Consider the following 27,341-nt stretch of genomic DNA (forward strand, 5'->3'; position numbering starts at 1 on the left):
TGGTGCCCAGACGACAGTCGGCAGAGACGGCCGGCCAAGCAGTCCCTTGGCTGACCTGACTACAGTAGTATGTCTGCTCACTGCCGGCCATGTGCCCAGCCACTCCGTTACTCAGCTGATTGTGACGAAAAGAAGGGCTCACATCGACCTGAGGCATTGCCGATTGTTGGTACTCGTCCGTGTCGCTTGCGTCGAAACCAGCAGCCGTGATCCACTTCGTCTTTAGGGTTGTTCCAGGGTCCGGGCTCACCCACACGACGTTGCTGCCGCAGCTGCAGCAGGAGATTGCTCGTTTATATCGTGCTCAGTCAGCACTCTCACGAATGCACGAGGACAAGGCGCATTGCCAGATAGATGGTCGAATACAGTCGATTCGATTGGGCTTGGCTCGATGGTGAGCAAGCTGCCACAAGTAGAGTGCATTATGGTCTTGGTCTGCCTCGTTGCAGCCCAGCACGGCAGTCGTGAAACAGAGGTTTGCCATCAGGAAAGAGTAACGGGTTGTTGGTGGCGTCGAGAATTATGCGGGGAGGAGTCCTCATGATGGTCCGGACCGCAGGTCCAAAATATTGTTGAGGTCGAAGGCGAAAGCGAGCCATGATCGCCAAAGATGCATGGGGCGGAGTAGTCATCGTCTTGCGCATGGTAATGTCAACAAGCTCCCAAGCGCAGTGTATCTGCAGACATCGCAGCCGCTGCTATTCGAAGATGGGTCCATCAGGATGGAGTCCTGCTCCAGCGTCAACCTCCCCGCGAACCAATGCAGGAGCCTGTCCATCTCCGTCTACCGCACCTGCCATCCATAGAAGCATTGATAGGTCGTCCGCGTGCTCACACCACTCAGCAAGCGCCTCCTCCATTCCTGGCGCCGTAATCTTTGTTGGCTCTTCAGAAGGCGGTGAGCGGCGGAAGGTGAGCAGCTCTCCTAAGATCAGTTGATGCTGATTGCACCTGCGAGCTTGAACTGACTGGTATCCGGCCTGCCACTGAGCTTCCGAAGCTGCTATCCAGAGATTTCGGGAGCAAGGTAAAGGCATGTTAAAGAAGGTCTCGCATTCTCCTGTAGAAGGTGTTGTTGCGTTGGAATGGAGCAGAAGGTCGAAGAGGTAGAGGACGCAGCCGATCCTGTGTAGTCATCATAGCACGCATGATGCTTTGACAGTGGAACTTCACGATACATACCTCCTCATACTCTCAACGAGCACCCATTGCGGCCGGGAAAGGTAAGCTAGGTCAACTTCATGATCCCAGGCGGTCATGTCAAACAGACGGTGGCCGAACGCCTGTGCCGAAGAGTCCGGTCAGAAATACAGGCTATTCGACAAGCCAGGGGACGTACTTCGATCATCTCTACCACCCACGCCACATCGACGTACGACACCGAGGCCGCCTGCTGAGCGCCCAATAGACCGTACAGCAACGCCGCCTGCATGGCCTCCAGCGTTCTCTCCTCATTGTACTCATGATGCTGCGAGCTATCTTAGCGAAAGGTCCACGAAGGAATTTGGATCTTGACTTACCTCTTCGTACACCTGCTTCAGGTGGGCGACAATGCGCTGCCAAGCTGCTCCGCGGAGTTCAGGGCGCGCAGAGTGTACTTCTTTGATCAGCGACGAGCACGTTTCTAGGTCGCCAGACAAGCATCGGTGCTCGGCACCCGCTGAGCATCTGGCCGCGCCATCCAGCCAACAAGGAGGGTATATGAACGGTGGCAGCTGCTTGCCATCTGCCATCATACGGGTGTACTCAGCAAGCCTGCTGAAAAGCATCTTCGCCGTCAGAGAGCCTTGCTGCAGCGACCTGCCACGCTGGAACAGCTGAGGTGTGATGAGAGTGCTTGTATTTAGTGGCTCATCAGCGAGGTCCGGGCCAGCAGTTGGAGCTGCAGTATCGGTGTCCGGGCTCGTGAAGACTTCAGCAGAATTGGAAGATGCAACTTCCGATGAAGGAGCTGGGCCGTTAGCCTCCTCGGACTGCTGGACCTCGTGAGATGGTGAGGATGAGCCGGCGCAGGCTAAGCAGAACGACTCACTTCGCCGGCAGGTAGTATAGCCTTCAACACTCGCTCAGACCGGTCCTGTCGAGGCTCCTTGGGAGGCCCATACCGGCAGTCCAATCCTCTTCTCGAGCACCGCGAGCACGGTAACTCCAGTGTGCACCGGCTCTTGGAGCGTCGGCAGTGCTGGCACGCAACGGTTCGGGATGGAGGCATGCTGTTGCCCAAAAGAAGAACTCGGAGATTCTTTCAGCCCAGTCTCGTCACGACTTTCGAGCAGATCGGTGTTGATGTAAAGAATGCAAGGAAGTCCAGCTGGCAAGCGGACGCGGCTTCGCGGAAGAAGGACTTCTTGGGTAGGCGCCAGGATCCCTGCTTCGCTGTCGGAGCTTGCAGCCAATGACCAATTTTTACGCATCGGAGATTGAGCCAATCACAGCGTTCTTGAACCCGAGCGAACGGTGCCGGACGGTCTCGATGGGAAGGATATATTGCGGTGGTCTGCTGCAGTCGAACGGCTTCGAGGATGTCATTTCGTGGTAGGAAGCGACGTTGGGCAACGTCTACGGCCAAACCGATTCAACTCTTGTTTCCTTAGTCGACGAACGTATCCTGAACTCGATTGTCCGCAACACATAGCACCAACATACCACAAGACGAAATCTCCTGTAACCGACCCTGTCGCTCCCGATCGTTAACAAACCCTCCTCCAAAGCCTTCTTGACCATGTCAGCGCCGTCCAAAAAGATCGCCCTGATAACAGGCTGTTCCGCCGGCGGCGTCGGCGCCGCCTTCGCATCCGTCTTCGCCGCCAACCCCAACTACCACGTTTACGCCACCGCTCGCAATACCTCCAAGATCCCGCAGTCGCTGCATGAGACCAGCAGTGTGACAGTACTGGCGCTCGATGTAACGTCTTCTGAATCCATTGCGGCGGCAATTGAGGCTGTGAGAGCGAAGACGGGCGAGAGGATGGATGTTCTGATAAATGTAGTTTGCCCTTCCATCCGTTGGTATGGCAGTGCGAATGGTATGGCTGAATCTGAGTTTTTCAACAGAACGCCGGCGCAGGCTGGAATGCCCCAGCCCTCGATGCCGATATCCAGGAAGCGAGGAGGGTGTTCGATGCGAACTTCTTCGGCCCATTGGAAGTGGTGAAAGCATTTGGACCGATGCTGGTGAACGCCCACGGGTGTTGCGTCAACAACTGCTCAGTGGGTGGCGTCGCAGGCTTTCCGTTTGGCTCCATCTACTCCGCCAGCAAAGCCGCCCTCATCAACGCTGGCGAAGTCTGGCGTCACGAGCTGGCTCCGCTCAACGTCCGCGTGCTGACGCTCGTGACTGGCGGCATAGCGACCAAGTTCCTAGAAAACCTCCAGCCCGTCGACCTTCCTGAAGGCTCGTACTATGCCGGGATCAAGGACATCATTGAGAAACAGGAGGAGAACATCTCCTTCGCCCAAGAGCCGGAGATTTTTGCGCAAGATCTGTTGCGAAGGGTCGAGGCTGGGCAGAGAGGCAAGAAATGGGTGGCTGGAGGGGCGTCGCTGATGAAATGGGTGCATTGGTGGGTGCTTCTTCCTCTTCTTCCTCTTCTGCTCTCGCCCCTCGTGATCCACTGTGGCATGAGAACTTTACTGACGTATTCTCTCTGCGTACGCACAGGCTGGCGCCTCAGTGCGTGATTGATCGCATCTTCACGGAGTTCAAGTCGTTTCAAAAAAAGCTGTCAGCGCAGCATCAGCAACGAATGGCGGAGGAGAGCAAGAAGGTAGCCTAAAGAGCGGCAAGGAGGCTGGCTGGTGGCGTCTCGCGAGAGGAGAGCAATGGAAGAGGCATTGTTGTCGTCGGATCGTATACGTCGTACCGTGTACGTCGTACCGAAGTAGTGAGTAATCACAACGCTACGGATGGCTAGCTCCGATGTCGTTGCAAGCCCGCCAATTGGTACAATTCGCCGACGCATGGCTGTCGGTTCCAGCAAGCATGTACTTCAGACTCAGACGAAAATTGCGCAATTTCCTTTCGGCGACCAGCTGCTCCAATCCAGAGGCGGAAGACTTTTGGATCACTGTACAAAGATTGGTCCCGTGGTCGGCGGGAACGGCTATGTCCGATTCCTCGGGGCAATGCCTGCGGTGTTCTCCCTCGTCGAGATGGTGGCGGACGATGCTAGAATGGAAAACGGGCTTTGACATCGAGAGCATTGCTCGTACTCTGGACACTGGCTTCGAGATCTCTGCTCGTGCTCTGGACAAGTTCCACACCACAGGTGAGAGCGAGAGTGCTTAGCCATACAAGACCTCGCATGCCATCAATCGAGCACCTCAGCCAGCGTATCTAGCCAGCGAGCAACAGTCGAATTGCGAAAGCCAGATCCGTGACCGCGTCCGGGTGAGACGCCATCTCGTCCGCCATGTGACGACGAAGGCAGCCGTTGTGATCGTGGGAGAAGTATTGAAACACTCGCCGGGCCATGGCCACCGGAAGTCGTTTGATTCCAAAAAGTCCCAGTCCAGACTGAGATAGAGACAGGCATGTTCACTAGGCAACAGGCGGTGCAGCCATTTCAGGCCAGATCGATTTGTGTCATCGGCGGGTGGGTCGAGTAGTTTCGTAGACGCCCTGCTCCCGAATGCGTATCGTACATTGTGTCTCCGGCATTGCGGTGCATCTGTGCTGCGACTGTGAAATCATCGGGCATGGAGCTTGCAAGCTTTGTTGAAGGTAGAGGAAGCTGTCAAAGGCAGCTCAGTCAGTAATCAGAGGCAGCTCATTGGGTGGCGTAAAATGGCTGGGAAAGCAGAATATGCACAGCGAGCGCAACCGATATGCTCTGAGAGTCTCAAAGGCTGAGTATGGTCTAATGTCAGCCATTCACCAATTCCCACTCACCCACCACGACCTCAACTCGTCGCCCCTTGCTCCGCCACCTTCGCCTCTTCCCGCTCCCTCACCTCCCTCAAAAACACCAGCTCCCTCGGTCGTCCCCAGAAGTCACTCGGACAAAACCTCCAAGCTCCCGGCCGTTCACAGCGCTTTGCGCCCCAGTACTGCACGGCATATATTAACACCGCCGGCGCGGGCGGAAATTTGTTGCCGCCTTCAAAGGAGCGGTCGCTGCTGCCGAGGCCGCAGGGGAAGACGTCGTACTGCATGGGAACGCTTCTTGTTAGTTAAGGTGGGAGGGCGGGGTTTGTGGGACGCAGAGAATGGCAACGGGGAGACGTACGAGGTTGCTGAAGCGCGCATCGTTCAACGCCGCCTTCTCCGTCGCTTGCCAGCACTGCCAAACAGCTGCGCTTTCGCAAAGTGGCTCCAACTTCAGCAGCATCTCCACCTCGTCCGTCAAATGGCTCATTAACGCCGGCGCAAAGGCGTCAATAATCCGCTTCATCTCCGCCCACCTCCACCCGTCTGCATCGGCAAGATGCTTTGTGCAATACATCTGCAGCTCCACGACCCCATCATGGAAGCCGCGGTGTTGCTCTACCGGCGGATCGAGGAAGCCGGAGGGAACACCGGGCACGGCTGCGAGGAGCGGGAAGGTGACGGTTTCTTCGACGTGGTGGTGGTGGTCGACGGTTTTGAGGAAGGCGGAGGTGTAGTAGAGGATATCTTTGACGTCGTCGGGATTGTAGGTAGCCGGTGTGGTAGAGTCCGAGATGTGCGGTGCTTGGAGGAGGATACTGTTCGTGGAGCGGATGAAGAGGTTGTGGGCCATTGTCATCTCGTAGGCGCATATGGTTGCGCTGTGGGCGTTCTGGGGTGGCGTTGCCAGGAGCGCATACGGCTGGTCTGCCCACGGCAGCGGGGTGGGACTCGCCATTGTGGATTGTCCAGAGTTTGAGGTTCGACGTGAGGCTCAGTGAACTTGCGGGCAGCTGAACTTCTTATCAACCTCTCGTATATTTCGCCGGATTCCACGCGAGCTGGAAGAGCCGCAAGGGCAGGGACGCACGATGTAAGCGAGAGCTGAATCGAGGAGAATCGGAGCCGAAACTCCCACCTCGACCGCTCTTTCTGACTTTCACTGCAGCCAAACCCAGCAAAACGAAGGGTCTGTTTGAGGTCTTTTAATCTGGGAGTACAACAAATGAAAGCCGATGAATAAGAGATTGGAGTCTTGCACAGTAAGCGGCAACATAAATAGAAGATCACTTACCACAACTCGCCCTGCAGGCGCCTAATGTGGCCTCTAGCTTACCAGTGGTGTTGAAGAAACTGGAATTGCGAGGCCGGGATGTCGTAGGGCATCCGATCACATACCGCATTTTCTTCGGGCTTGGGCCGAATAAGAAATTCCCATCCTAGGATTGGGCACCAGTCTGCGATTATTACAACGTGAGTCTTATTAGCGCTGTCCTGTTCGTTCAAGCCGTTCGTCTCTGGACAGCGAGTGCTCCGAACCGAGAGGATAGTAAGTACCGCCAGCGGACGCGGCCTCTCGGGCTACTGCACCCTACCCTGCCAGCGGCTGGGGTCGTCGATGTCGATAGCGCATCCCAGAGGTCCTCGTTGATGGATGTGAACCAAACAGAGCATTGTAGCCGTGGCGACCGCCCCGGAGTAGGCCTCCTGTGATGGCTTGGGTCGTGATGATGTTGATGGAGGAAGAAAGGAAGTCCACATCGTCGCGGAAGATATCTGGGAGCGGCGGCCAGAAGTCTTGTCCGGGCAAGCCATTCCGACACTCACTCTCCTCGACACCATTCGCGCCTGCCAAAAGAATATCTCGTCGAACACAGCAAGAGCAACTTTATATCAACGACACCTCACCACTTCCGCCATGGCGAAGCGCCCCTCCATACGCGCGCGCGCCACCGCTCGCTCCACCACCGCCTCCGCCCAACCTACCCATTCAGCGAAGGCAGCACATCCTTCCGCCCAAACCCGGCCAGCACACCCTGCGAACCTGCCCACAAACAAGAAGACCAGGCGCATACAGAAACACAATGATCTCATGACTCGGGTGCGCGATGCTGGAGTGTCAAAGCAGGCCTCCATGAAGAAGCGGAGACGACCTGCCAAGAAAATGCCCGCGGCCGAAGGGCTCGGAGATCTAAGCGCGGCGTTGCCAGAGCTTTCGGACGACGATGGCAGTGGCGCGGACGGAGGAGGGAGTGAAGGGAGCTGGGAGGGGTTCGACGACGACGAGCAGATGGACGACAATCGTAGTACGGCCAAGAGGAGACGGAGGAGGGTAGCAGCGGGGCAGGATGGCAAGATCCAGATGCGCAGTTTGAAGAGCAGACCCGGGGCGATGAAGAAGAAGCGGGCGATGGAGGGGCGAGAGGTCGACAGGTTCTCGCGGAATCTGGCGTTGCTCACTTCGAACGGGGACGCGGGGCAGGGTGGTGAGGCGTGTGGGAAGGGTGGAGGCGTTCAGGCGCGTGAAGGAACAGCAGGGCAGAGTGGCAAGTGGGCGGCGCTGAGGCGGTTCATCGAGGGGACGATGGTCAAGGACACTGCTTTCAGGGGAGGATGAGAGGCGGGGGATCTGCTGGGTTGAAGAGAAAAGCTCAGGGATCAGCTTTTGGGGGCGCGGAGTATGGTCCGGCAAGTAGGTGACATGTCGACGACCTCCGGCTGGGGAAGATGATGCCGCAAACGAGCGGCTCGGTTGTGGATGCATTGCTCCGTCTGCTACAGGCATCGAAGGTCTGTTGAAGCAGTAGTTTGCCGCGACCACTGCACTCATCGATTGAGACGAAAGTGCTGGTGCAATCGAGAATCATGAGATGCACGTTAGGCAGGGCACGGCAGGGTGGCGCTCCCGTGCGGCTCGGATGGCCTGGAGTATGAGCCGCTCGGTCGTGAGATGGATTGATCCGCCTGCTATCGGCATCTTGCCACTGATGATATCCAGCTCAATCTCTTCTCATGCGGATACTCCCATGACCATCGACAGCCGGAGCGGCGCGCTCGTGCTTCTCACCATGGACTGAATACGCACCAGAGGATGCCTGCTGTCGTCTTGACGCAGTCCTGTACGATATTCAATACAGGCCAGCTAAGTGGCAAGCACTGTATGCAACTTGCACATACATCCTCAGTCCACGATGAACGTTTTATCCAGCCACTGCAACCCCCTTGGCAGCCACTGCAACGCCCTTGGAATTCAAATGATCACTCATCTTCGCTGCGGAACTCCCTGTTGCGTCTATTGCTTTCTTCCGACGTCGCCACATGGCAGCATAAATATGTATCTTCTAATCAACAGCAAGTAACTTCATCCACAATACCGCCCAGAAACGAGTCGACGTGATATATGCAGCCAGCGGACGTAACCATCTTGGCTTCCCGAGAGACGGGTACGATGTCAGATCCAACCTCGACGGAACAGCATGCAGCCAGCTTCCGAGAGGATTTAGCTTTCTCAATAACTTCCTACCTCCAAACTCTCCAAACTCTCAGCACGATGAAGTCATTTGTGGTGTTCGAGAACTCCTTCATAATTTACAGTTGTGCAATGCGAACGGATTGTGAATCTGGTCGTAGAGGTCTTCATTTTTCGGCCCGCGCATTCGCACAACTCGGGATCATCTTCCGTGGTTAGTAAGGCGGAGGACTCAGCAAGCCCTATTTCCGCCACTGCATCTTATCCCGTCTCCGTCTCGACCTCGTCGGCCGCGTCGTCGTCGTCCATGGCCAAGTCCGCGGATCCCAGAGGAGCTGTACGAGGTAGGTGCGTGGTCTTCCCAACTTTCGACACGGCGACACGGCACAAGGTACGTCCCCGGAACGGCTGGTGGTCGAGCTCCGAAGGTTCAGGCGAGGTGTCACGTCACTTTTCGATGGCGCTGAACGTTGTTGACTGCGCGCTCCTCCGGTTCGTTGATATACTCTCGTTGGCCATGGCGCTCTCAAATGTTTGTTCTGGTCGATCGAGATCAACACACCCACGGGAGCTTGGTTGGCGACAATTCTCTTACTCATCCAGCTATCTAGTCGTGATTCGACGTACCTCCGTAAGGAAGCCCTCCTTCCTCTCTCGCTCTCGCGTTGTATTGCTAATTGTTGCTGTTGCTTATGGTAGCTCCTAGAATCTGACCCATTGGCTCGATACATGAGAATGCGATTGAATAAATAACCACATCTTTCGACTTCCACCTGCTATTTTCTTGCCACTGCTGCAACACACAGAGGCGAACCCGCAGCAATGGCCACCCAAAACGGCGTGCAGCACATACCCAGCACGTCCACCAACGCCACCACCTTGGCCGGACAACCCGCATCAGCACCACAAGGCATCTTCAACGAACCGCAAGAAAGCCACGATGACAGCGATAGCTACCTCGACAAAGGCGGGAACGAGAAGGCGGAGAGTCTGGAGGATCTGAACCGCACCGAGACTCGCAGTTATGATCTCTTTGAGGATGGAGAGGAGGCGGCGTTTGTTGAGCAGCTACGGTCGAAGCCGAGTATTTTACAGAGGAGCAGCACGTTCGCCTCTAGCGATATTCAGCGCAAACGCACAAACGCCAGCAGTGCCCTCGAACGGCAGGACACGATTGCTGGAAAAGAGCTCGACGACGAGATCTTCGATCCCAACTCCCCGAAATTCGACCTCCACGCCTACATCCGCATGACGCTGAAGATCCTGGACGACGAGGACATCAAGACCAAGCGAGCTGGGGCGGTGATGAAGAATGTGAGCGTCAGCGGAAGCGGATCTGCTCTCAATCTCCAGCCTACGGTCGGCTCCATGCTCCTGCAACCCTTCCGTCTCAAGGAGATCATTCCAGGCCGGACGCCTCACAAGAGGATCCTGAGAAACTTTCAGGCCCTCATCCGCGGTGGTGAAATGCTTATAGTGCTCGGTGAGTCTTACGTGAACAGAACCCTTATATACGGCCCTCCTGCTGGCCCTGCTACTTCATTGTCTGAGGCATTTTCTGACGAGTTGTCCTTACGTGCGCACAGGCCGCCCAGGCTCTGGCTGCTCGACTTTCCTCAAGACGCTTACAGGAGAGCTGCATGGCCTGGATCTCGACAAAGAGTCAAAGATACACTACAACGGTATTGAGCGGGAGCAGATGGTCAAGGAATTCCGAGGCGTAAGCACTGATGAGTCAATGGATCTCCGACACCGTCATATTGCTTGCGGCGTTTCGAGACCTTTTGTCTTCTTCCTTGACTTTCGAAACATTGCTGACCCCTCGCCTTTCGGTGCTTTAGGAATTGGTCTATGCTGGCGAGGTAGATCAACATTTCCCTCACCTTACAGTAGGCGAGACCCTCGAACATGCGGTATGTACCATGAACGAGCAAAAACTCTTCCGCTTTTGACTCTTTGCCCCTTCCACTCTTAGGCCGCTTGCCGTCTGCCCCAAAATCGCGCGATGGGCATCTCCCGCGCTGAGCTTGTGAGACATCTCACACAAGTGGTGATGGCGGTGTACGGCCTCAGCCACACCTATAACACCAAAGTTGGTGAGAATGATCAAGTCCCAGAGGAGGAGGAGATGCTGACATGTGCGGCAGGCGACGATTTTGTCAGAGGCGTGTCCGGCGGTGAGAGAAAGCGAGTCACCATTGCAGAGATGGCTCTCGCCGGCTCTCCTCTTGCGGCCTGGGATAACAGGTCTGAGACCCTTTGAACCCTTCCTCGCCATCGAGACATTTGCTGACCATACCCTTCGGTGCTCTAGCACAAGAGGCCTGGACTCCGCCACGGCGCTCAAATTCACCAGGTCTCTGCGCCAATCTGCTTCGCTCGTGGGCTCCAGCCATGCTGTGGCGATCTACCAGGCTTCTCAAGCCATCTACGATCTCTTCGATCAGGCTGTCGTGCTGTATGAGGGACGGGAGATCTACTTCGGGCCGTGCTCGGAGGCCAAGAAATACTTCGAGGATATGGGCTGGTGAGACCATGAGCATACCATGCCAATTTGTCCAACGCAACGGCTGATCATTCGGCTTTCTTCACAGGTTCTGTCCACCAAGACAGACGACTGGTGACTTCCTTACTTCTGTGAGGCAACCACCCTTCTCCTCATCCTCTCAAAAGCGAGTCCTGACTGGCTTCGTCTACAGATCACGAATCCATCCGAGAGGCAGGCGAAGGAGGGCTGTGAGGACAAGGTGCCCAGAACGCCGGACGAGTTCGAAGCCTTTTGGCGCAAGTCCCAAGCCTACGAGGACCTGCAACGCCGCATCAAAGAGTACGAGCAAGAATTCCCACCCGGCAACTCCGACGAACTCAACGCCCTCCGCGAGCGCAAGCACGACCAGCAGGCCCAACACGTCCGGAAGGGCTCTCCATACGTCATCTCCGTTCCCATGCAGATCCGCTTAAATACCAGGCGCGCGTGGCACCGCATTTGGAATGATAAGGTATCTGACCGTTCCCACCAACCTCCCTCTGCTGGTCGCCGCTATGTCTCAGGCTTAAGGGGTGCGCGAGCTTCCTGGCCGAGTTTGCCTCGAAGGCATGTTCAGCTGTTAAGCATTCGCCTTTCACTTGGTCTTGGACATAGCGGCCGCCGTAAGACTCGTTCGAGACATACTCTGGGTGATGCTGACTCCGCGTATAACAGGCGTCTACGTTTACCCCCCTCATTGGAAATTGTATTATGGCTCTGATAATCGGGAGCGTCTTTTACGGTAAAACGATTTCTTCCAAATTCTCCCTCGTTTGAAAACCGCTAACCCTCCATCCTTCTGTTTGCAGGTACCCCCAACGCGAGCGCTGGGTTTCAAAGTTTTGGTATCAGACTACTGAGCAAGACCCTGCCACACACAGCGCGTTCGCTGACCTTTTTCAGGCGCCGTACTGTTCTTCGCCGTGCTTATTAATGCACTCACCGCCATCAGCGAGATCAGCTCCCTCTATGCGCAGCGTGTAAGTACACTTGACCCTCCAACCTCGTGTGGGGATGAACAAGAGCTGATGTCCTGTAGCCGATCGTCGAAAAACAGAAGAGCTATGTGAGTATCGAGGCGGACTTCGAGAGCTTGCCGGTCCAGACATCCTCCGACGGTCGTTTCATCTACTGAAGCCATCGGATGGAACAGCAGCGGACGCTGCACGATCCTTCCATGGTGTTCGCAAAATTCACAACTAACGTCTTTCACTTCGACCTTGTAGGCCTTTACACATCCTGTAAGTGAAACCCGGAGGGCTAAAGGTCCTCTCCTTCTGCGCAATCAATCAGAAGCAAGGACTGACTTTCTCTGCCCATAGGCCACCGAGGCAATCTCAGGCATTGTTATGGATGTCCCCCTCAAATTCGCTCAGGCAGTTGTGTTCAACGTCATCCTCTACTTCATGGTAAGTGACGGGCCCTGAATAGCAGGCGAGAGGGAACATTACCGCTGACCACGACCACAGACGAACCTCCGCCGCGAACCTTCACAGTTCTTTATCTTCTTCATGATCGTCTACCTCATGACCTTCACGATGAGTGCGTTGTTCAGAACGATGGTGAGTGTCCAGTGACAGAACGTCTACTACCCCGAGACATGCTGACCCTCCACTCTCTCTTTCGTGCAGGCTGCCGTGACGAAGACGGTATCACAAGCCATGACTTTGGCCGGCATACTCGTCCTCATATTGGTCATTTACACAGGCGAGTCTTGACGTCCCTCCACCAGAGGCAAGAGTGCATCAGAAGTGTCCATGCTGACATATAAGCGCAGGCTTCGTTGTGCCAGTGCCGTACATGGTGGTTTGGGTACGACTTGCCCCCTCTCCGGATGGATAAGCTGCGCAGCATCGCTAACCTGGTGAATGGACAGTTCGGCTGGCTGCGATACATCAACCCCATCTTTTACGCCTTCGAAATCCTGGTACCAAATCCATGGGCGAACCCCTACCATGTCTGAGACACTGGCTAACACTTTTGCCCTTCCGTCTGCAGATAGCCAATAACTTCCATGGACGCGAGGTGAGTCTCCCATCCCCTTTCTCCCCTCCTCCTTTTCTTCTCCTCCCTTTGCTAACCTGAACAGTTTGCATGCAGCCGATTCATCCCGTCGTACGCCGACCTCTCGGGCAACGCCTTCGTTTGCTCTGGCAAAGGAACCGTCGCTGGCAGGAGGACCGTCAGCGGAGAGAACTACATCGAAGTAGCGTATACTTATACCTACAGCCATGTATGGCGCAACTTCGGCATCCTCATCGGCTTCTTCATCGGCTTCATGATCATCTACTTCGTCGCCGTCGAGCTTAACTCCTCTACCTCTTCAAGCGCCGAAGTCCTGGTCTTCCGGCGCGGGCATGTTCCAGGATACATGCAGAAAGAGAACGACGAAGAGGCACCTCCGGCTGAGAAGGGCGCTACGCAGGACTCCTCCAGCTCCGGGGATGACGGAGATGGCAAGGCCGATGTCAATGTCATTCCGCCGCAGCACGATATCTTCACGTGGAAAGATGTATCATACGACATCGAGATCAAAGGGGAGCCTCGCCGTCTGCTGGACAACGTAAGCGGTTGGGTTCGTCCTGGCACCCTCACAGCGTTGATGGGAACTTCCGGCGCTGGTAAGACGACTTTGCTTGATGTTCTCGCACAACGCACCAGCATAGGCGTAATCACCGGTGACATGTTTGTCAACGGCCAGCCTCTGGACCCTTCCTTCCAGAGGAAGACTGGCTATGTGTATGTTCTTCTTCAGTACTTCGCAGTCGGGTGGGATGAGTCGCTTATTCCTTCACAGCCAACAGCAGGACCTCCACCTCGAAACCGCCACAGTCCGCGAGTCTTTGCGCTTCTCGGCCATGCTCCGCCAGCCGAAGAGCGTCTCCAAGCAGGAGAAATACGATTATGTGGAGGATGTAATCAAGATGCTTGGCATGGTTCGTCTCAACCCTCGACCGTCCTAACTAAGAGCAGATAAGGCTTCTGTGATTCATTTCCTAGACCATCTGCTGACAAGTGATCCTCGCGTGTGACAGGAAGACTTCGCGGAAGCCGTTGTTGGCGTAGGTCACCCAGAGGAAGGCCTCTTGTCTCTCCGTCCCTCCCTTCAGCAAGAGATCTTCTGACATTTCTTTGCCTTCAATCTAGGTGCCCGGTGAGGGCTTGAACGTCGAGCAACGCAAGCTCCTGACTATCGGCGTCGAACTCGCCGCCAAACCGAAGCTCCTGCTCTTCTTGGACGAACCTACTTCCGGTCTCGACAGCCAGTCTTCCTGGTCCATCGTCTCGTTCTTGCGCAAGCTGGCTGACCAAGGTGAGTCGATTCTAGGTGGAATCTGTTGTGGCTGTGCCTTGGAGGCAGCACGGAGAGTTTACGAGCCGCAGCGACCTATCAATGCTGTTCGGCCTGCAAACATCCGTCTCCCTCTCTATCCAGGTCACAACGGCAGATTCTGCCCCTCTTTCTCCTTCACAACAAGACATGGAGCTGACCAACTCTTAAGGCCAAGCTGTGCTCTGTACCATACATCAACCCTCGGCGATACTCTTCGAAGAGTTTGACAGGCTTCTTTTCCTCCGCAAGGGTGGCCAGACGGTGTACTATGGAGACATCGGCGAGAACTCTCGAACCCTTTTGGACTACTTTGAGAACCAGGGAGCTCCTCATTGTGAGGACGATCAGAACCCAGCCGAATGGATGCTCGAGGTTGTGACCGGAGAGAAGGACTGGGCCAATGTGTGGAAGAACAGTGAGGAGTGCAAGTCAGTATACCAGGAGATCGACAAAATCCACCAGGAGAGAGCCGACGCCGCCGCCCAGTCGGAAGAGGAAGAAGACGAGAGCATGCACGCAGAGTTCGCCATGCCCTTCACGCAACAGCTCATCGAGGTCACGTACCGCGCCTTCCAACAGTACTGGAGAATTCCTAGTTACATCCTTTCGAAGATGGTACTAAGCGCAGCAAGCGGGCTGTTCATCGGTTTCAGCTTCTACAATGCCAACACCAGCCAGCAGGGGATGCAGAACGTGCTTTACGTGAGTCTTCATCCGGCACTTCAGCCACGAGAGAGCTTTTGCTAACGAGAACGCAGTCTATGTTCATGGTAACCGAAAGCTACGGCCAAGATCCTACCTCGTTTGGGACACTGACTGATCCTTCTAGATCACCACCATCTTCTCAACCATCGTGCAGCAGATCATGCCGCAATTTGTCACCAACCGCTCGCTCTACGAAGTCCGCGAACGCCCGTCCAAAGCCTACAGCTGGAAGGCGTTCCTCTGCGCCAACATCGTCGTCGAGCTGCCTTATCAGGTCCTGATGGGCGTACTAACGTTCGCCACCTTCATGTACGTCAAACCAATCGTTGGAAGGGTTCTCCAGATCTCTTTGGAGATGAACGGGCTGCTGAACCTCCCCTCCCTTCTCGCTTCCGCAGAATGGGCTAACGATCTCAGGTATCCCGTGGTCGGCATCCAAAGTTCAGAGAGGCAGGTGCTGGTCCTACTCCTCTCCATCGTCCTGTTCATCTACGCCTCGACCTTCGCCCATCTCTGCATTGTGGCCTTGCCGGACGCGCAGACAGCTGGAGCTATTGTCACGATTCTGTTCTCGATGACTCTGATCTTCAACGGAGTGATGCAGGCTCCAGATGGTGACCACTCCACTCTTCAACCCTCCTTCTGCTATAGCTGACGACTTTGACTTTCTATTTTAGCTCTACCAGGCTTCTGGATCTTTATGTGAGCTGCTCATCTTCCCTTACGTACAGGAAACAATGCTGACTTCTTGCTTTTCAACCCACAGGTACAGAGTTAGCCCTCTGACGTATTGTGAGACACCTTCCCATCTCTCCCCTTCTCTCCCCCGGGGCTCCCTCTAACATCTTCAAAGGGATCGGCGGCATGTCGAGCGCAATGCTGGGCGGGCGAGCCGTCGAATGCGCCAACGACGAAATCTCCGCCTTCCCACCACCTCCTGGCCAAACCTGCGGAGAGTACCTCGCCCCATACCTGCGACAAGCCGGCGGCAACCTCCAAAACCCCGGATCCACGACCGAATGTCGCTACTGCGCATTGACGAACGCCGACCAGTTCCTCGCCTCCGTGAACATAAGCTACAGCGAGAGATGGAGGGACTTCGGGCTGATGTGGGTGTATGTGTTCTTTAACATTGGAGTGGCGATCGTGCTGTATTGGGCTTTTAGAGTGAGGAAGAGCAGTGGGAGTGGTGGGATTGGGGGTAGGGTGAAGGAGGCTTTGGGGAAGGTGAGGAATGCGTTCAAGGCGAGTGGGAAGACTAACAAGAAGAATGCTGCCGTGGTCTGAGGTGGGACGAAGGTGGGCGTTTGGTTGGAGGTCGAATGAAATGGTTACGTTCGGAAGGGAGTAGGATGGTTACTGCGAGGTAGAAGATTAATTTGCTGGCTTAGAACAGCGTTCTGGTTTGACCCGTAATTTTGGACATCAGGATCACTGTCCTGCTATAGGCATAAAGCACAGCTCGTCCGCTTGTCCCGCAGTGTGCTGATTCCATGAGACGGGGCCGAAAGATCGGTCGACAAGATGAGTCCGATGAACGAACGGTGACCGGAATAGGAAGTCAATAATCGTTGCCTTGCGAGCGGCTATAAAATCACGGTGATATCCTGCTCCCAGTCCACCGCGGAGTCTTGCCCAGCCAACAATACAACAATGGAATCTCACATCCTCACCCCAGCCCAACCCCTCCCCTCCGCTGTGATCAACACCCTTACAACCTCCAGCTTCTTCGACGAAATCTCCAACATCCCCGGCGCCGTGCGCCACCACATTTTCCACCACTCCAATTATGACATCTTGCCCGACAACGGAGGACATTTGGTGAGAAATCCGATGATGTTCGTCGTCTACCAGACGAGGAGGCATGGGCCGCAGAGTGGGTGGCGGTTGGTTTGTGTGAGGGAGGGGTTTGTGGTTAGGTCTGCGAAGAGGGAGGTTGGGGAGGAGAGGGATGGGAGGGAGGGTGAAGATGAGATCGATAGGCTGGAGAGGATGGTGCCGTGGGGGTGGATGGAGGTTGTACTCTTGGGACCGCAAGAAGTGCAGAACGGTGGTGGAGAGGCCTGATGCTAATGGCGGCCCTTCTCGAAGATAGCATATCATTGCAAAGGAGCTGTCAATACTACATGCCGCCCCTCTCGCCGCAGGAGAAGGACCACTCCGGTCTCCGTTACATGCAGTTCCTTTCACATGCAACTTTCACCCCCAAACTCATCAATCACATGCAATCACCTGCCCTGATCCCGTGGGCGCAGCGGCAACGACCACGTGCTCTCCTCCTTCTTCTTCCAAGCATCCCGAGCTGCCAACCGCTTTTCCTGCCGCCGCTGCCGGTCACGTTGCCGCTTCAGCCTATTTGCTGTCTGGGAGGCGTGGTGGCGTTTGGCTGTCTGTAGCTGGAATGTCAGCTTGCGTTCCTCTCCGCTGCAGCAACCTCGCAGAAAGGTTGGAGGGGACGATCTCACCATATGCTCCTGCACCTCGATTGGAGAAGCAAACATCTCATCGCACGTCTCGCACTCGTAGCGCGGCGGCAGTCCATGCCCAGTGGCCTCCGCGTGCTCGTTTAGGCTCATATCGTCCAGGAAGCGCGACCAGCAGGTCTCGCATCGGTGGTAGTGGCCTGTCGCGTCAGTGTGCTCGTTCAGGCTCGTGCGGTCGGAGAACTCATCGTTGCAGAGGGGGCAGGCGAAAGACATGGTGGTGGACGTTCCCGAGGATCGGAATTATTTTGAGACATTGACGGCGGTGGTATGGGTTTGAGGGATGTCTCTGCGTGTCCAAGAGTTGTGCGTGCGGTGGTGGAGTTTCTCGAGGATCGGAGGTAGTTTGAAAGGCCAAGGGCGGTGATATAAGTTTGTGAGATGGGTTTGCGTGTCGGAGAGGGAGGTATGTGGCGAGAGAAAGCACTGGAGGCACAGGTAGTTTGATGTGACGTCGCGCCTCTTCTCCGGCATCAAAACAAACCAGAAACTTGCAGGAGACCGATCATGTGGCTTGGAGATGTCGGTGTACAGGAGATGCTCGGATACTTGGAGCCTGGTTGACCTGTCTTTTGTAGTAGAACAACTGCCAGAACGCTGATAGATATGAGAACATTCCGCACCTACACATCAACCGGAAAAACACCCCCTTCCCTTCCAACCCCATCCTGCCTCTTCAACCATAGCCCAACATTCTACTCGAGTCCATGATCCTTCCAAACTTCTTCTGCACCGCCTCATACCGCATCAAGCCGCAACTCTCGCTCTCCAAATGATTGGCCAAACCCGCCAGCGCCGCGAACTTCTTCCCACACGACGTCTTCGGGCAGTGATACACCTTCTGCTGATGCTTGGGCGAGTTGAGGTGCTGACTCAAGCCATTGGCGGTGGCGAAGCCTTGGGAACAGAGATGACAGGGCCGGGCTCGGCGGTAGTAGTCGTAGACGGCGTCGTTGACTTCCCAGCGTGCGTTGCTTTTGCCGAACTGGACGTTCATGTTGGTGAAGAAGCCGGTCGGGTCCGCCTGGCATACCACGCGGAAGAGCTTTTCGCGGTTGAGGGAGGGAGCATTGCGGCAGGAGCCAGTTTCCAGGTGGTGGGCGAGGCCGCTGGCGCACATGAAGCCGTTCTTGCAGAAGGGGCAGGTGATGTTGTTGCTGCCGCGGTGGAGCTTGGAGTTGCGGTGCTGCTTGAGGTTGTTTTCATTTTGGAAGAAGGTCTTGCAGTCGATGCAATAGCGGCTGGAGTAATGATCGTTCCTCGCCTTTGAGTGGCAGATGTCAGTGATCTGTTTGCCTGAATGGGCCCGAACGTGATGCGCCATGCTGCGACCATCTTCTTCCCAACAACATCATGAGAGCTCGGGGGAGGATAGACTCACCATATGGCTCGCCGCCTTCTCAGCAGAATGGAACTTCTTGCTACAAGTGTGGCACTCGTGCTTCGGAGCCCAGCGGCCAGTTGCGTTCCTGTGCTGATAGCATGAATTCCAGGTCGCAAAGAGCTTCGGACACGTTTCGCACTCCGGCCAGTGGTCTTCGTCGTCCATGTGGTCGTTGAGGTCGTATTTGTCGTAGAACTCATCATCGCAGCATGGACAATGGTACACCGTGCCTGCGGAGGCCTCTTGAGCCGGGAAAGCCAAGGTAAGAAGCAGTGTTGCGCTTCGAAGAGCTTTTTCCGAGAAGCAAAGGTGGGAGTGAGAAGAATCAAGTAGTCCCGCAGGCGGAAGTCAGGAAACGACAGGATGAAAGTCCAGAAGGGGCGTTTGCTGTTTCCAAGATCTCTCCGTTGGTCGAACTCCAGCAATCACGGCCCCCTGCAGGACATCACATCAAACCCAAACGCCGCAGCACCAAGCGCTGAACGTGAAACGAGTGTTGTGCAACGACAAAATGCAAACGAAGGACGAAGTTGAGAAGTGACAAGTCGCTAAAGGGGGCACGTTCCAAGAACCTGGAGGAAGACGAGTTCCAGACGTTCGGAGACGAGGCAAGGATTCCCTGGGAATTGGCGGAAGGCGTGGGATGTGGCGTCAGACACAATGGGTATATCCGTCTTGCTGTTGTTTGCGAGAAGACAGCCGGTCGTCAGGATTGAAGACAGCGGTTGCGGGAGAATGTGGAAGGCTAGGTGTAAGATGATATCAGTATTGTCGTGGTTGTCGTTGGTGAGCGAGGGTATCTTGAAAACAGCACACACAAATCTCCGCATACACGTCCAATGTCTTCAACCATTAATCAATCACATCTCCAACCGATCTCCGGTCGGATGCAACCTACGAACTCCGCCTCCCCATCGGCTCAAAAGGAAAGCACGCCGCCACAATCGCCATCACAATGTACAGCGCGGCGCAAATGTAGATGGGCACCGGCGTGCTGGTGTCGGCGTAGGTGGCGACGATGGCGGACATGATGCCCATGACTCTGTTCAAGCCCTGCGGAAGCAAGTATCAGCGGTGTGGCGCGGAAGTGAGGAGAGCGGACAAGGGAATGAGGAGGCGGGTGAGAGGCGAATGGAAGGTAGGAGAGACATACGATGGCGATGCCGTTGCCGGTGCCGCGGTGGGCGGAGGGCAGGACTTCGGGGGTGTAGGCGTAGAGGCAGCCGTAGTAGATGTTCTGTAAAGATCCATGTCAGTGACTGGTCAAGATCGCATTGCAAGATTCGCAGCGTGCTGTGAACGAGATAGGCCAGCAAGAATCTCCGTGGGATGCGGTGGGACCAGGAAGCCGGAAGATGGATAGGAACAACACCCTAAGCAGTAAGCCTGTGAGCCTGCTCAGGCGTGTGCAGGACATCCACATGTACAAGGCGTGAGGTCAATCTCGGCGAGAATCAAAGACAGTTGCCGCGGCCAGATGATCGGTGGTGTTGCGTCGAATTGACACCGATGTGTTGGCTTGGAAACAGCCCAACCGCATCGCAGCAACTTCACCTGGTCGGCTCGCCCGCTGCACGAGCTCTCATGTTCCGGAAGGCCGGACGAGGCTATGCCAAGAAGAGCCGACGAATTGCATAGTGGCTGTATCGCAGGGTCGTCGACTACACCGGCCTTCGACGCCGTTGCGCAGCGGCGGTCAACGCCATCAAGCGGCCATACCATCTTCTATGTCAAACTGGAAGACTATGGAGTCTCTGGTTGCTGCATTGAGACCGCTCCCAGGTAGTGAAGGTGCGGGCGGCGCCAGACCTGTGGCGGGGATGTTGCAAATCTCGATCATGAGCAAGCTTCTAGAGGCTCGTTCACCGAAGCGGTACTTCGCCGCTCTGCTACGTTGTGAGCGTGACCGAGAGATGCAAAAGCTGAGCCGATAGGCGAGAATATGATTGCCCCGGTCCAGGAACAGTGCAGCCCAGAAGTCAAGAGCAGCGCATGCGAGTCGAGCTAGAGGCAGGCTGTTGGCAGAGCGAGGAGAGCTTTTCTAGCGCAATTTTACGAGTAAGGCGCGGTTGACGGAAGATCAATGCAGCTGGCTGTACTGCGAGGAGGCTTGGAGCCAAGATCCGGAAGCGAGCAGGGAGGCTGGATGCACTGCACCAAAGAACCCGGAGTATATGCCAAAGCAGTCTGGCTCCGGAAGGCCGGAGTGAGGGCAGGACTTGGAGAGCCAGAGCAGATGGGGGCCGAAGAACGAGCCCTGCGAATGCGCCGACTCGACACCATGATGCTTCGCACGTTGTGGAGTGAGCGTTGTAGCTGCCATCGCCATCGCTCCGGTACAGGGCGAAGCACAGCGTTCCTGTGTTAGTGAGACCAAGCAGGGCCTGGCAGTATTTCCTTGCTCCGCACTTGGTGCCGATGACAGTTGTAGAATGAGTAGCGGCACATCCGGGGGAGGTGGCAGTCGAGATGTCTTCAGCCAGGAGTGGTTCATAGCACAGATCCGGAAGTGGAGGCCAGCAAGGCGTTCTGGCCAGAAGGGTAGTCGCGGAGCCTACAGCAGCGTGGAATCCCGCCGTCCAGACAAGCATGGTTCTGTGGCGCACCCAAAGCCGGTGATGCCACCTCGGGGCGGCGGGTGCGGTGAACGACGCTGACCGCATCAAGCGATCTGGATTCAGCTCCGGTTCGGATCGCCCATGTAGTAGTAAGTCAACGCTTGTGGCCACAGAGAACCGAGCGCCGCCGAGATTCTCCAGCATCCACGCAGCGTGAAGGCAGGCATTGCGAGCAAAAGGCCACAAAGGTTCTACTGCCATTGGGACTGACGGCGTCTTTCACGGTTAATGATTGTATTGAGAACAGCGTCACTAGTCACTTCCGTCGCTCGTTGCGATGCCAGATATGGCTGCTTCTCGAAGTTCGCAAAGAGCTCTCCGTCAGGATAGCTGAACGATCCAGGTGTATTGGCCAGTAAGAGCTCGTGAGTAGCGAAGGCTGGCCGTCTGCGTAAGGCGTCACTGACTCGACAAGCCGCAATTGCGCTCCAGCCACGGAGGCGACGGCAGGTCCAGAGGTGCCGGTAAGCTCCTCTCGAAGCGTGTGCAGCGGGACCACGACAATCAGAATGACAAGGTGCAGTCATGCAGACCCTGTGATATCGTGTGAGAGGCTCTCAGTACTGAGAGCCTCGTCGCCGCCAAAACCGCACACCAGGATGTTGCAGTGGAAAGCCGCTGATAGACTGACCGCGGTGTTCTCGAATAGCAAGTGCGGAGGTGGCTCCCAAGTGCTCATACGGGTACTGCCAAGCCGTTGGAGGCAGTACGGCGAAGGCCCGCCTCCCAGACATGATGGCGCTGTCGATATCGTTCACTGATACGCATGGGCAATGCTTCGTGATTTGAGAGCAATGCGGCGAGGGCACGCCACCCAGACATAACAGTCGGGAAGCATACAGATTGCGCCGTTTTGAGATTGTGCTGTAACCCAGCAATTGGGAATCGCCGCCTGGCATGTGGCTGGCAGCGAAGGCCAGCCACCCGGACATGACCGAAGTCCAGGAACTGGACGCTACCAAGAGGAGCGTGGCTGTAGGCCTGCCAACCAGACATGACATCTACGCTTCTGTCGGACGCTTGTCCGAGAGCTGGGTACTGCTTCATCGTCTGAGGGAGAAGCAAGTGCGGCGAAGGCCCGCCACCCCCAGATGGCTTGCACTCCGGCATTTCTTGCCGATAATCGTACTTGGAGATGGACGTCGCCAATGACAGTGTGGCTGTAGGCCTGCCAACCAGACATGACTTCTACTCTTCTGTCGGAGATGTATCGCCGCTCGAATTCCGAGGAATGGACGCTGCCATCGACAGCGTAGCGAAGGCCCGCCACCTAGACAAGCCAACAGATGTGGTATCCAGCATGCTGCGGTTCTGATGGTGGGCATCGCTCAAAGCGAATGCGGGAAAGGCACGCCACCTAGATATGACTGGTGCAAAGCACCTGTCTCGATTTATTGGTGTTCCGGTCCAGATTTCGGGCACTGCTGCTTGGTTCTCAACAGTGCAGCGAAAGCCCCCCACCCAGACAAGGCTCGCTCAATCTCGATCGGCGTGCAGAGGTTGGACGACAATGCTAGTACAGCAGAAACGTAGCTGTGGCCCGCCACCCAGACAAGGCACGAATCAGGTACAGTTTGGCGCAGCGGCGTGTTGGAATGAACTGAATTTGTGGCGAGATGAGAACGGTCTTGCCGAAGGTCATCCAACGCCCATACTCGTCTTGTGATGTGCGACTTGAATCGATGGAGGTCCCGATGTTTGGAAAACAACGAGGCTGCGGACGAGATGGTAAAGACATGTGGTCACTACTGTGAAAGGGTCTTGTTGCTGAGGATGGTCACCCGTGGTAGCCGCACGGTTGTGTGGAACCACTGGGTAGCTTTTGATGGACCGCCGCGTACAATGAAATGAGCCATCGGGTCGAACGGCGTCATACAAGCATCCACTCGGCCACGGCACATGCTCCAAGTTCCCAGTCCTGAATCCCGAGTCCAAGATCCACGGGTCCTGGAACAAACCGTTCGGAGCTCGAAGCATAAAGAACCTGCTGATTACTTCCCAAGAAGAACAAGGAGGGAAAGGAATAAGAGCAGTACTCACCAAACAAAAGCTAATCGCACACGTAAACCCGTTGTTCTGCGCATTCGTCTTGACCGTCGTGTAAGCGAAGAAGAAAACCATGGTAATAAGCGCCTGTTCTCTTGTTATCAGCACCATCCACAATTACTCAACCCTGCCTTTCGATTCCCTCCCTTCCGTCCGTTGCTACCTCCGCCGCCCGAACACTTTCGTCTGCCCTACTCCCTGCCCGAGCCCGATGCCCTGCCCAGGCAGTAGAGCGGTGGTGTGGCTGGAAGATAGGTGGGATGGGGAGTACGTACGCCGATGATCATCGTGCCCCTCCTGCCCCAGAACCAGCGACTCTTGCACATGTAGCCTGCCAGAATTGGACCTGTAGACCCTCAATCAGCATACCATCCACACCATCTCCCCCTCCCCCTCCCCTCGCTTCCTACATGCCGAGAGGATGCGGTACTTACTCGGTATCGAGCACAAGTTCGCCGCGGCATAGTACGTCCACTGCTTACTCGGGCTCAACCCGCCGAGCTCGGCTCCCCTGGACGCAAGATACACCGGGAGGAAGACGTTATAGAGCGGATACGCCAGCCCGATCAGCGTCCAACTGAGCCAAATCAACGACGTGCTCAACGCCAACTTCTTCGTCGCGAACAGCCCACGCAAGTGCATGCCCACCTCAGCGAACGAGAACTTCTTTTTCGCATGGGCGGAGACGCTCCCTCTCCGATTCCCCGGCAAAGCCCCCCCAACAGTCCCGCACGCCTGCATCTGCTCCAGCGTCAAGCTACAAGGCCGATTATACCGCTGCGCGATATACTGCAGCGTATCGACGACCTCGGCGTCGCGGCCCTCGCCGACGAGATACTTGGGCGTTTCGCGGAGCTTGATGACGGTGATGCGGAGGATGGAAAGGATAAAGACCAGCGCGCCGGACGAGAACCAGACGAGGCGCCAGCCGTAGTTGTTGTGCCAGGTGCATTTTATGCCGGTGGTGGCGGGGTCGCCGCAGGAGAAGTTGGGGAGGTAGGCCCAGGCGAAGAGGCCTGGATTCTTTCATCAGTGGGGATGGGAGATGGAGGGGCGGAGGAGTAAGGTACCAGCCACGAACTGCCCTGCGCCCCACCAACAAGCAAGCAGCGTGAGCAGCCATTGATGGCGGGACGGCAGGTACTCCAGAAACACGGTCGTGTCGAGCACGAGATTCCCACCACTCCCGAAAGCCGCCAGACAGACGAACAAACCCAGCACGATCCAGTTCGGCGCAGCACCGGCAACGATGCAGAAGACGGAGGAGAGGAGGAGGGAAATGTTGAAGGCGTATTTGCGACCGATGATGTCGGCGGAGAGGCCCCAGAAGAGGGCGCCGACCAGCATGCCTGCGATACATCAGTACTTGGTAGGTTTGTGCGCCGTCTCCACGCTCTCTCCACACACGAATGCGGAGGTGGAGACGAGGGTTTGCAAGGCTGCCTGACCAACGTAAGCAGCGCAGGTCATCCCATACTGCCAGCTCGGCTGGAACTCGTACGCCGCTTGTGTCGCAATTATACTCTATCCATCTTATCAGCACCATCTCCTTCTCCCCATCTCTTTACCATCCACCCACCTGTATTAACAGAATCAAGGAGTCCACTGCATAGCCGAAGCTGCAAACAGAATGGCAAGCAGGTCAGTGAGTGTTGCAGGCAAGCCAGGGTTCTGTTTGATAGTCACGTGCCCATTAAGGAAAAAAAGCTTTAATTGCCATGTCGTAAACCCAATGCTGTCAATCGCGTCGTTGATCAAATGCATGCGAGCATTGAGCGCCGGGTCGACGGACTCGAGGTTCAACAGGTCGCCCTTCTGGATGCTGTCTTCGCTGAGGCGGCGGGAGGGGTAGTCGTCGGGTGGGGAGGAGGTGCCGCCGAGGGTTTTTTCATCTTTCGAGAGGTCGGCCATGGTGGGTGTACGGCGGGAGAGGAGGTGGTGGAGGTGGTCGTGCGCAAGGGGATGGGAGGACGAGCGCGAGAGCTCCGTGTACGGTCTTTACGAACGAGAGATAGAGGTAGAGAGTGAGAAACTGGGAGCTGAAGTCTCCATGGCACCACCCCCAAGCGCACAAGAGACGCGATGGGGCATCCCCAAGCCCTACACGGTCGGGATCGTCGAGATACTGCAGCGCCTATCTCTCTCACGCCCCGCTTCGCGCCCAGCCCACGTGCTTCGTCAAGCAGACGATCTGATTGGAGCACGTGGTGGTAGAGATTGTGCGGCGTTACACCCTACAGTCGCACCCTCCCGTGCCATGGCGGAGGGAAGGGGTGGGGGTGGAGCGGCAGGGAGAGGAGATGGTTGGACGGACGCGGGATGGGCGAAGAGGTATTTTTGTTCTTGTCCGACAATGGCAGGTCGGGACGAAAGCGGGCCGGAATGGTATTCTTGGCGCGGTGGTGGACTTCACTTCTTCTTCTTCCTCTTCACTGTTCTCTACTCCCAACCCAGCAGCGTGAAGGTGCTCCGAGTATAAACCGTGAACGAAGGCGTACTACCAGGCCTGTTCGCAGTGGTATGGAGCCGCAATGCTTGAGCTGGGAGTCTGCCGCCTCGAGCGAGGCAAGCAAGACTTCGTCGGACGACATGAGGCCTATGTCCGCCGGCGGCGGCAAGGTAGGGACGAGAGAACTACACGGTATGGTCATATTTACACTGCATACTGAAAGCAATGGCATGGGCTTAAGTGCTCGGAGCATTACGGGCAACATTCAACAACCAGTCGCCAACGCAAAGCCGCCGGCATCGTCGACTTCTCTCTTAGTTTTCCTCGCTTCCATCAAGCCCGGACTGGAGACAATGAGGGCAGGTCCCCTGGAATGGTGCTTCTGCCACTTACAACAATCTTCTCGTCTTCCACAACGGCACATACCTCTTTCGACATGGCGTCGGGCAAAGCAGCGCGAATTGGAAGGCAATGTTAACGTGCGGTTACCTGCGTATGTATTTTTATCAGCGTGATGTCGGCCTTGGATGAAACTGCTTGCGATACTGCCATCTCGAGAACGCTCCTTCGCATCCATCGGTACGGCTCTGACATGGGAGACTGTGGCCAGTAATGCGTTCAACGGCTTGTTCTGTCTTCTGCCGCCTTGTAGACAACGCTGCTGTCTTCCTGCCGCCTTTGAAACTCTCAAATTGTAAGTTCCAGTCTCGTCCATCATCAGACTTCCTTTGTCGAAGAAAGTGCCGCCTTCTCCATGTCTCTCCTCCCCATCCTCAACTCCTTTGAGAATCCCTCCACTCCGCTCCAGAACCCTCTGGAAACCTAGCATGTGAAGACGGGTCAATGCATTCACCACGCTAGACCCTTCTCGTCTGTTTCGGCGGCCTGAGCTTCCCACACCGGCTAGAAAGATCTTTTCGGACCTCAAAGAATTGCTCTTCGTTCAAATACTGACTGCGATTCCTTCGTTCCTGCACTTCAACCTGCACCACGACAGACATTCTATACAGCAAGCACTTTCACCCGTATAGAAGCATCTTCGCGCGCTTCTCTTTCCAGCATCGTAAGTCATTTCAACAGGACTCCTCTTCCAGAACTTTACCCAGCTACGACACCCGCAACTTCACCTCAGGATGACACTGACCAACCCAGACCCCACGCCTTCAAAAGCCACCACCGACAGTACCCGCCGCAACTTACCTCGACCCGCCCACTTGCCGGAGACTCCTGGCAGCAAGTCGACCATCTTCAACCGAATTCCACCCTTCCTCAAAACCCGACTCTCCCCTCCCTTCCGTCACCAGCGACCACCACTCGGATCAATGGCGACTGCATCTGGCGCTGGCGGTGCTCCGGGTGGAAGCGGAGGCAAGGTGGTGGTAAAGGCAACGACCCGCCAAAGGATCCGAACAACCTCTTTGGCTTCAAGAATCCTGCTCGCGGAAAGTCAAAGGAGCAA

At 55.9% G+C, this 27,341-nt stretch overlaps 10 protein-coding genes across 10 annotated transcripts; 4 read left to right on the forward strand and 6 right to left on the reverse strand.

Annotated features, from left to right (window-relative positions):
- Positions 1–698: 698 nt before the first annotated feature.
- On the reverse strand, positions 699–1,769 carry LTR77_001935 (uncharacterized protein; the record flags this gene model as incomplete). Its single annotated transcript, XM_064799194.1, has 4 exons — positions 699–1,125; positions 1,183–1,283; positions 1,340–1,468; positions 1,521–1,769. 4 exons carry the CDS (start codon positions 1,767–1,769, stop codon positions 699–701), a joined length of 906 nt encoding a protein of 301 aa, XP_064661949.1.
- A 953-nt stretch (positions 1,770–2,722) lies between these two features.
- LTR77_001936 (uncharacterized protein) lies at positions 2,723–3,776 on the forward strand (the record flags this gene model as incomplete). Its single annotated transcript, XM_064799195.1, has 3 exons — positions 2,723–2,986; positions 3,055–3,563; positions 3,662–3,776. 3 exons carry the CDS (start codon positions 2,723–2,725, stop codon positions 3,774–3,776), a joined length of 888 nt encoding a protein of 295 aa, XP_064661950.1.
- Positions 3,777–4,902: 1,126 nt separating this feature from the next.
- On the reverse strand, positions 4,903–5,825 carry LTR77_001937 (uncharacterized protein; the record flags this gene model as incomplete). The annotated part of the gene is made up of 2 exons (XM_064799196.1): positions 4,903–5,148; positions 5,229–5,825. 2 exons carry the CDS (start codon positions 5,823–5,825, stop codon positions 4,903–4,905), a joined length of 843 nt encoding a protein of 280 aa, XP_064661951.1.
- Positions 5,826–6,785: 960 nt separating this feature from the next.
- LTR77_001938 (uncharacterized protein) lies at positions 6,786–7,484 on the forward strand (the record flags this gene model as incomplete). Its single annotated transcript, XM_064799197.1, has 1 exon — positions 6,786–7,484. The coding sequence occupies one exon, from the start codon at positions 6,786–6,788 to the stop codon at positions 7,482–7,484; it is 699 nt and encodes a 232-aa protein (XP_064661952.1).
- A 1,674-nt stretch (positions 7,485–9,158) lies between these two features.
- LTR77_001939 (uncharacterized protein) lies at positions 9,159–12,581 on the forward strand (the record flags this gene model as incomplete). The annotated part of the gene is made up of 16 exons (XM_064799198.1): positions 9,159–9,819; positions 9,923–10,056; positions 10,178–10,249; positions 10,312–10,432; positions 10,484–10,583; positions 10,651–10,863; positions 10,931–10,973; positions 11,036–11,335; positions 11,539–11,605; positions 11,673–11,708; positions 11,767–11,843; positions 11,903–11,929; positions 12,090–12,104; positions 12,186–12,272; positions 12,333–12,425; positions 12,495–12,581. The coding sequence occupies 16 exons, from the start codon at positions 9,159–9,161 to the stop codon at positions 12,579–12,581; spliced, it is 2,133 nt and encodes a 710-aa protein (XP_064661953.1).
- A 116-nt stretch (positions 12,582–12,697) lies between these two features.
- Positions 12,698–16,189, forward strand: LTR77_001940 (uncharacterized protein; the record flags this gene model as incomplete). The annotated part of the gene is made up of 10 exons (XM_064799199.1): positions 12,698–12,820; positions 12,862–12,888; positions 12,953–13,602; positions 13,661–13,799; positions 13,899–13,925; positions 14,011–14,176; positions 14,367–14,899; positions 14,956–14,967; positions 15,027–15,516; positions 15,756–16,189. The coding sequence occupies 10 exons, from the start codon at positions 12,698–12,700 to the stop codon at positions 16,187–16,189; spliced, it is 2,601 nt and encodes an 866-aa protein (XP_064661954.1).
- Positions 16,190–17,130: 941 nt separating this feature from the next.
- LTR77_001941 (uncharacterized protein) lies at positions 17,131–17,601 on the reverse strand (the record flags this gene model as incomplete). The annotated part of the gene is made up of 2 exons (XM_064799200.1): positions 17,131–17,292; positions 17,368–17,601. The coding sequence occupies 2 exons, from the start codon at positions 17,599–17,601 to the stop codon at positions 17,131–17,133; spliced, it is 396 nt and encodes a 131-aa protein (XP_064661955.1).
- A 460-nt stretch (positions 17,602–18,061) lies between these two features.
- Positions 18,062–18,934, reverse strand: LTR77_001942 (uncharacterized protein; the record flags this gene model as incomplete). The annotated part of the gene is made up of 2 exons (XM_064799201.1): positions 18,062–18,649; positions 18,767–18,934. The coding sequence occupies 2 exons, from the start codon at positions 18,932–18,934 to the stop codon at positions 18,062–18,064; spliced, it is 756 nt and encodes a 251-aa protein (XP_064661956.1).
- A 729-nt stretch (positions 18,935–19,663) lies between these two features.
- FGR2_1 (Major Facilitator superfamily) lies at positions 19,664–20,020 on the reverse strand (the record flags this gene model as incomplete). The annotated part of the gene is made up of 2 exons (XM_064799202.1): positions 19,664–19,811; positions 19,923–20,020. The coding sequence occupies 2 exons, from the start codon at positions 20,018–20,020 to the stop codon at positions 19,664–19,666; spliced, it is 246 nt and encodes an 81-aa protein (XP_064661957.1).
- Positions 20,021–23,624: 3,604 nt separating this feature from the next.
- FGR2_2 (Major Facilitator superfamily) lies at positions 23,625–24,780 on the reverse strand (the record flags this gene model as incomplete). The annotated part of the gene is made up of 3 exons (XM_064799203.1): positions 23,625–23,779; positions 23,868–24,449; positions 24,504–24,780. The coding sequence occupies 3 exons, from the start codon at positions 24,778–24,780 to the stop codon at positions 23,625–23,627; spliced, it is 1,014 nt and encodes a 337-aa protein (XP_064661958.1).
- Positions 24,781–27,341: the final 2,561 nt, after the last annotated feature.

This window comes from Saxophila tyrrhenica (genome assembly GCF_035928015.1).
Source record: "Saxophila tyrrhenica strain CCFEE 5935 chromosome Unknown scaffold_3, whole genome shotgun sequence".
Taxonomy (NCBI): domain Eukaryota; kingdom Fungi; phylum Ascomycota; class Dothideomycetes; order Mycosphaerellales; family Extremaceae; genus Saxophila; species Saxophila tyrrhenica.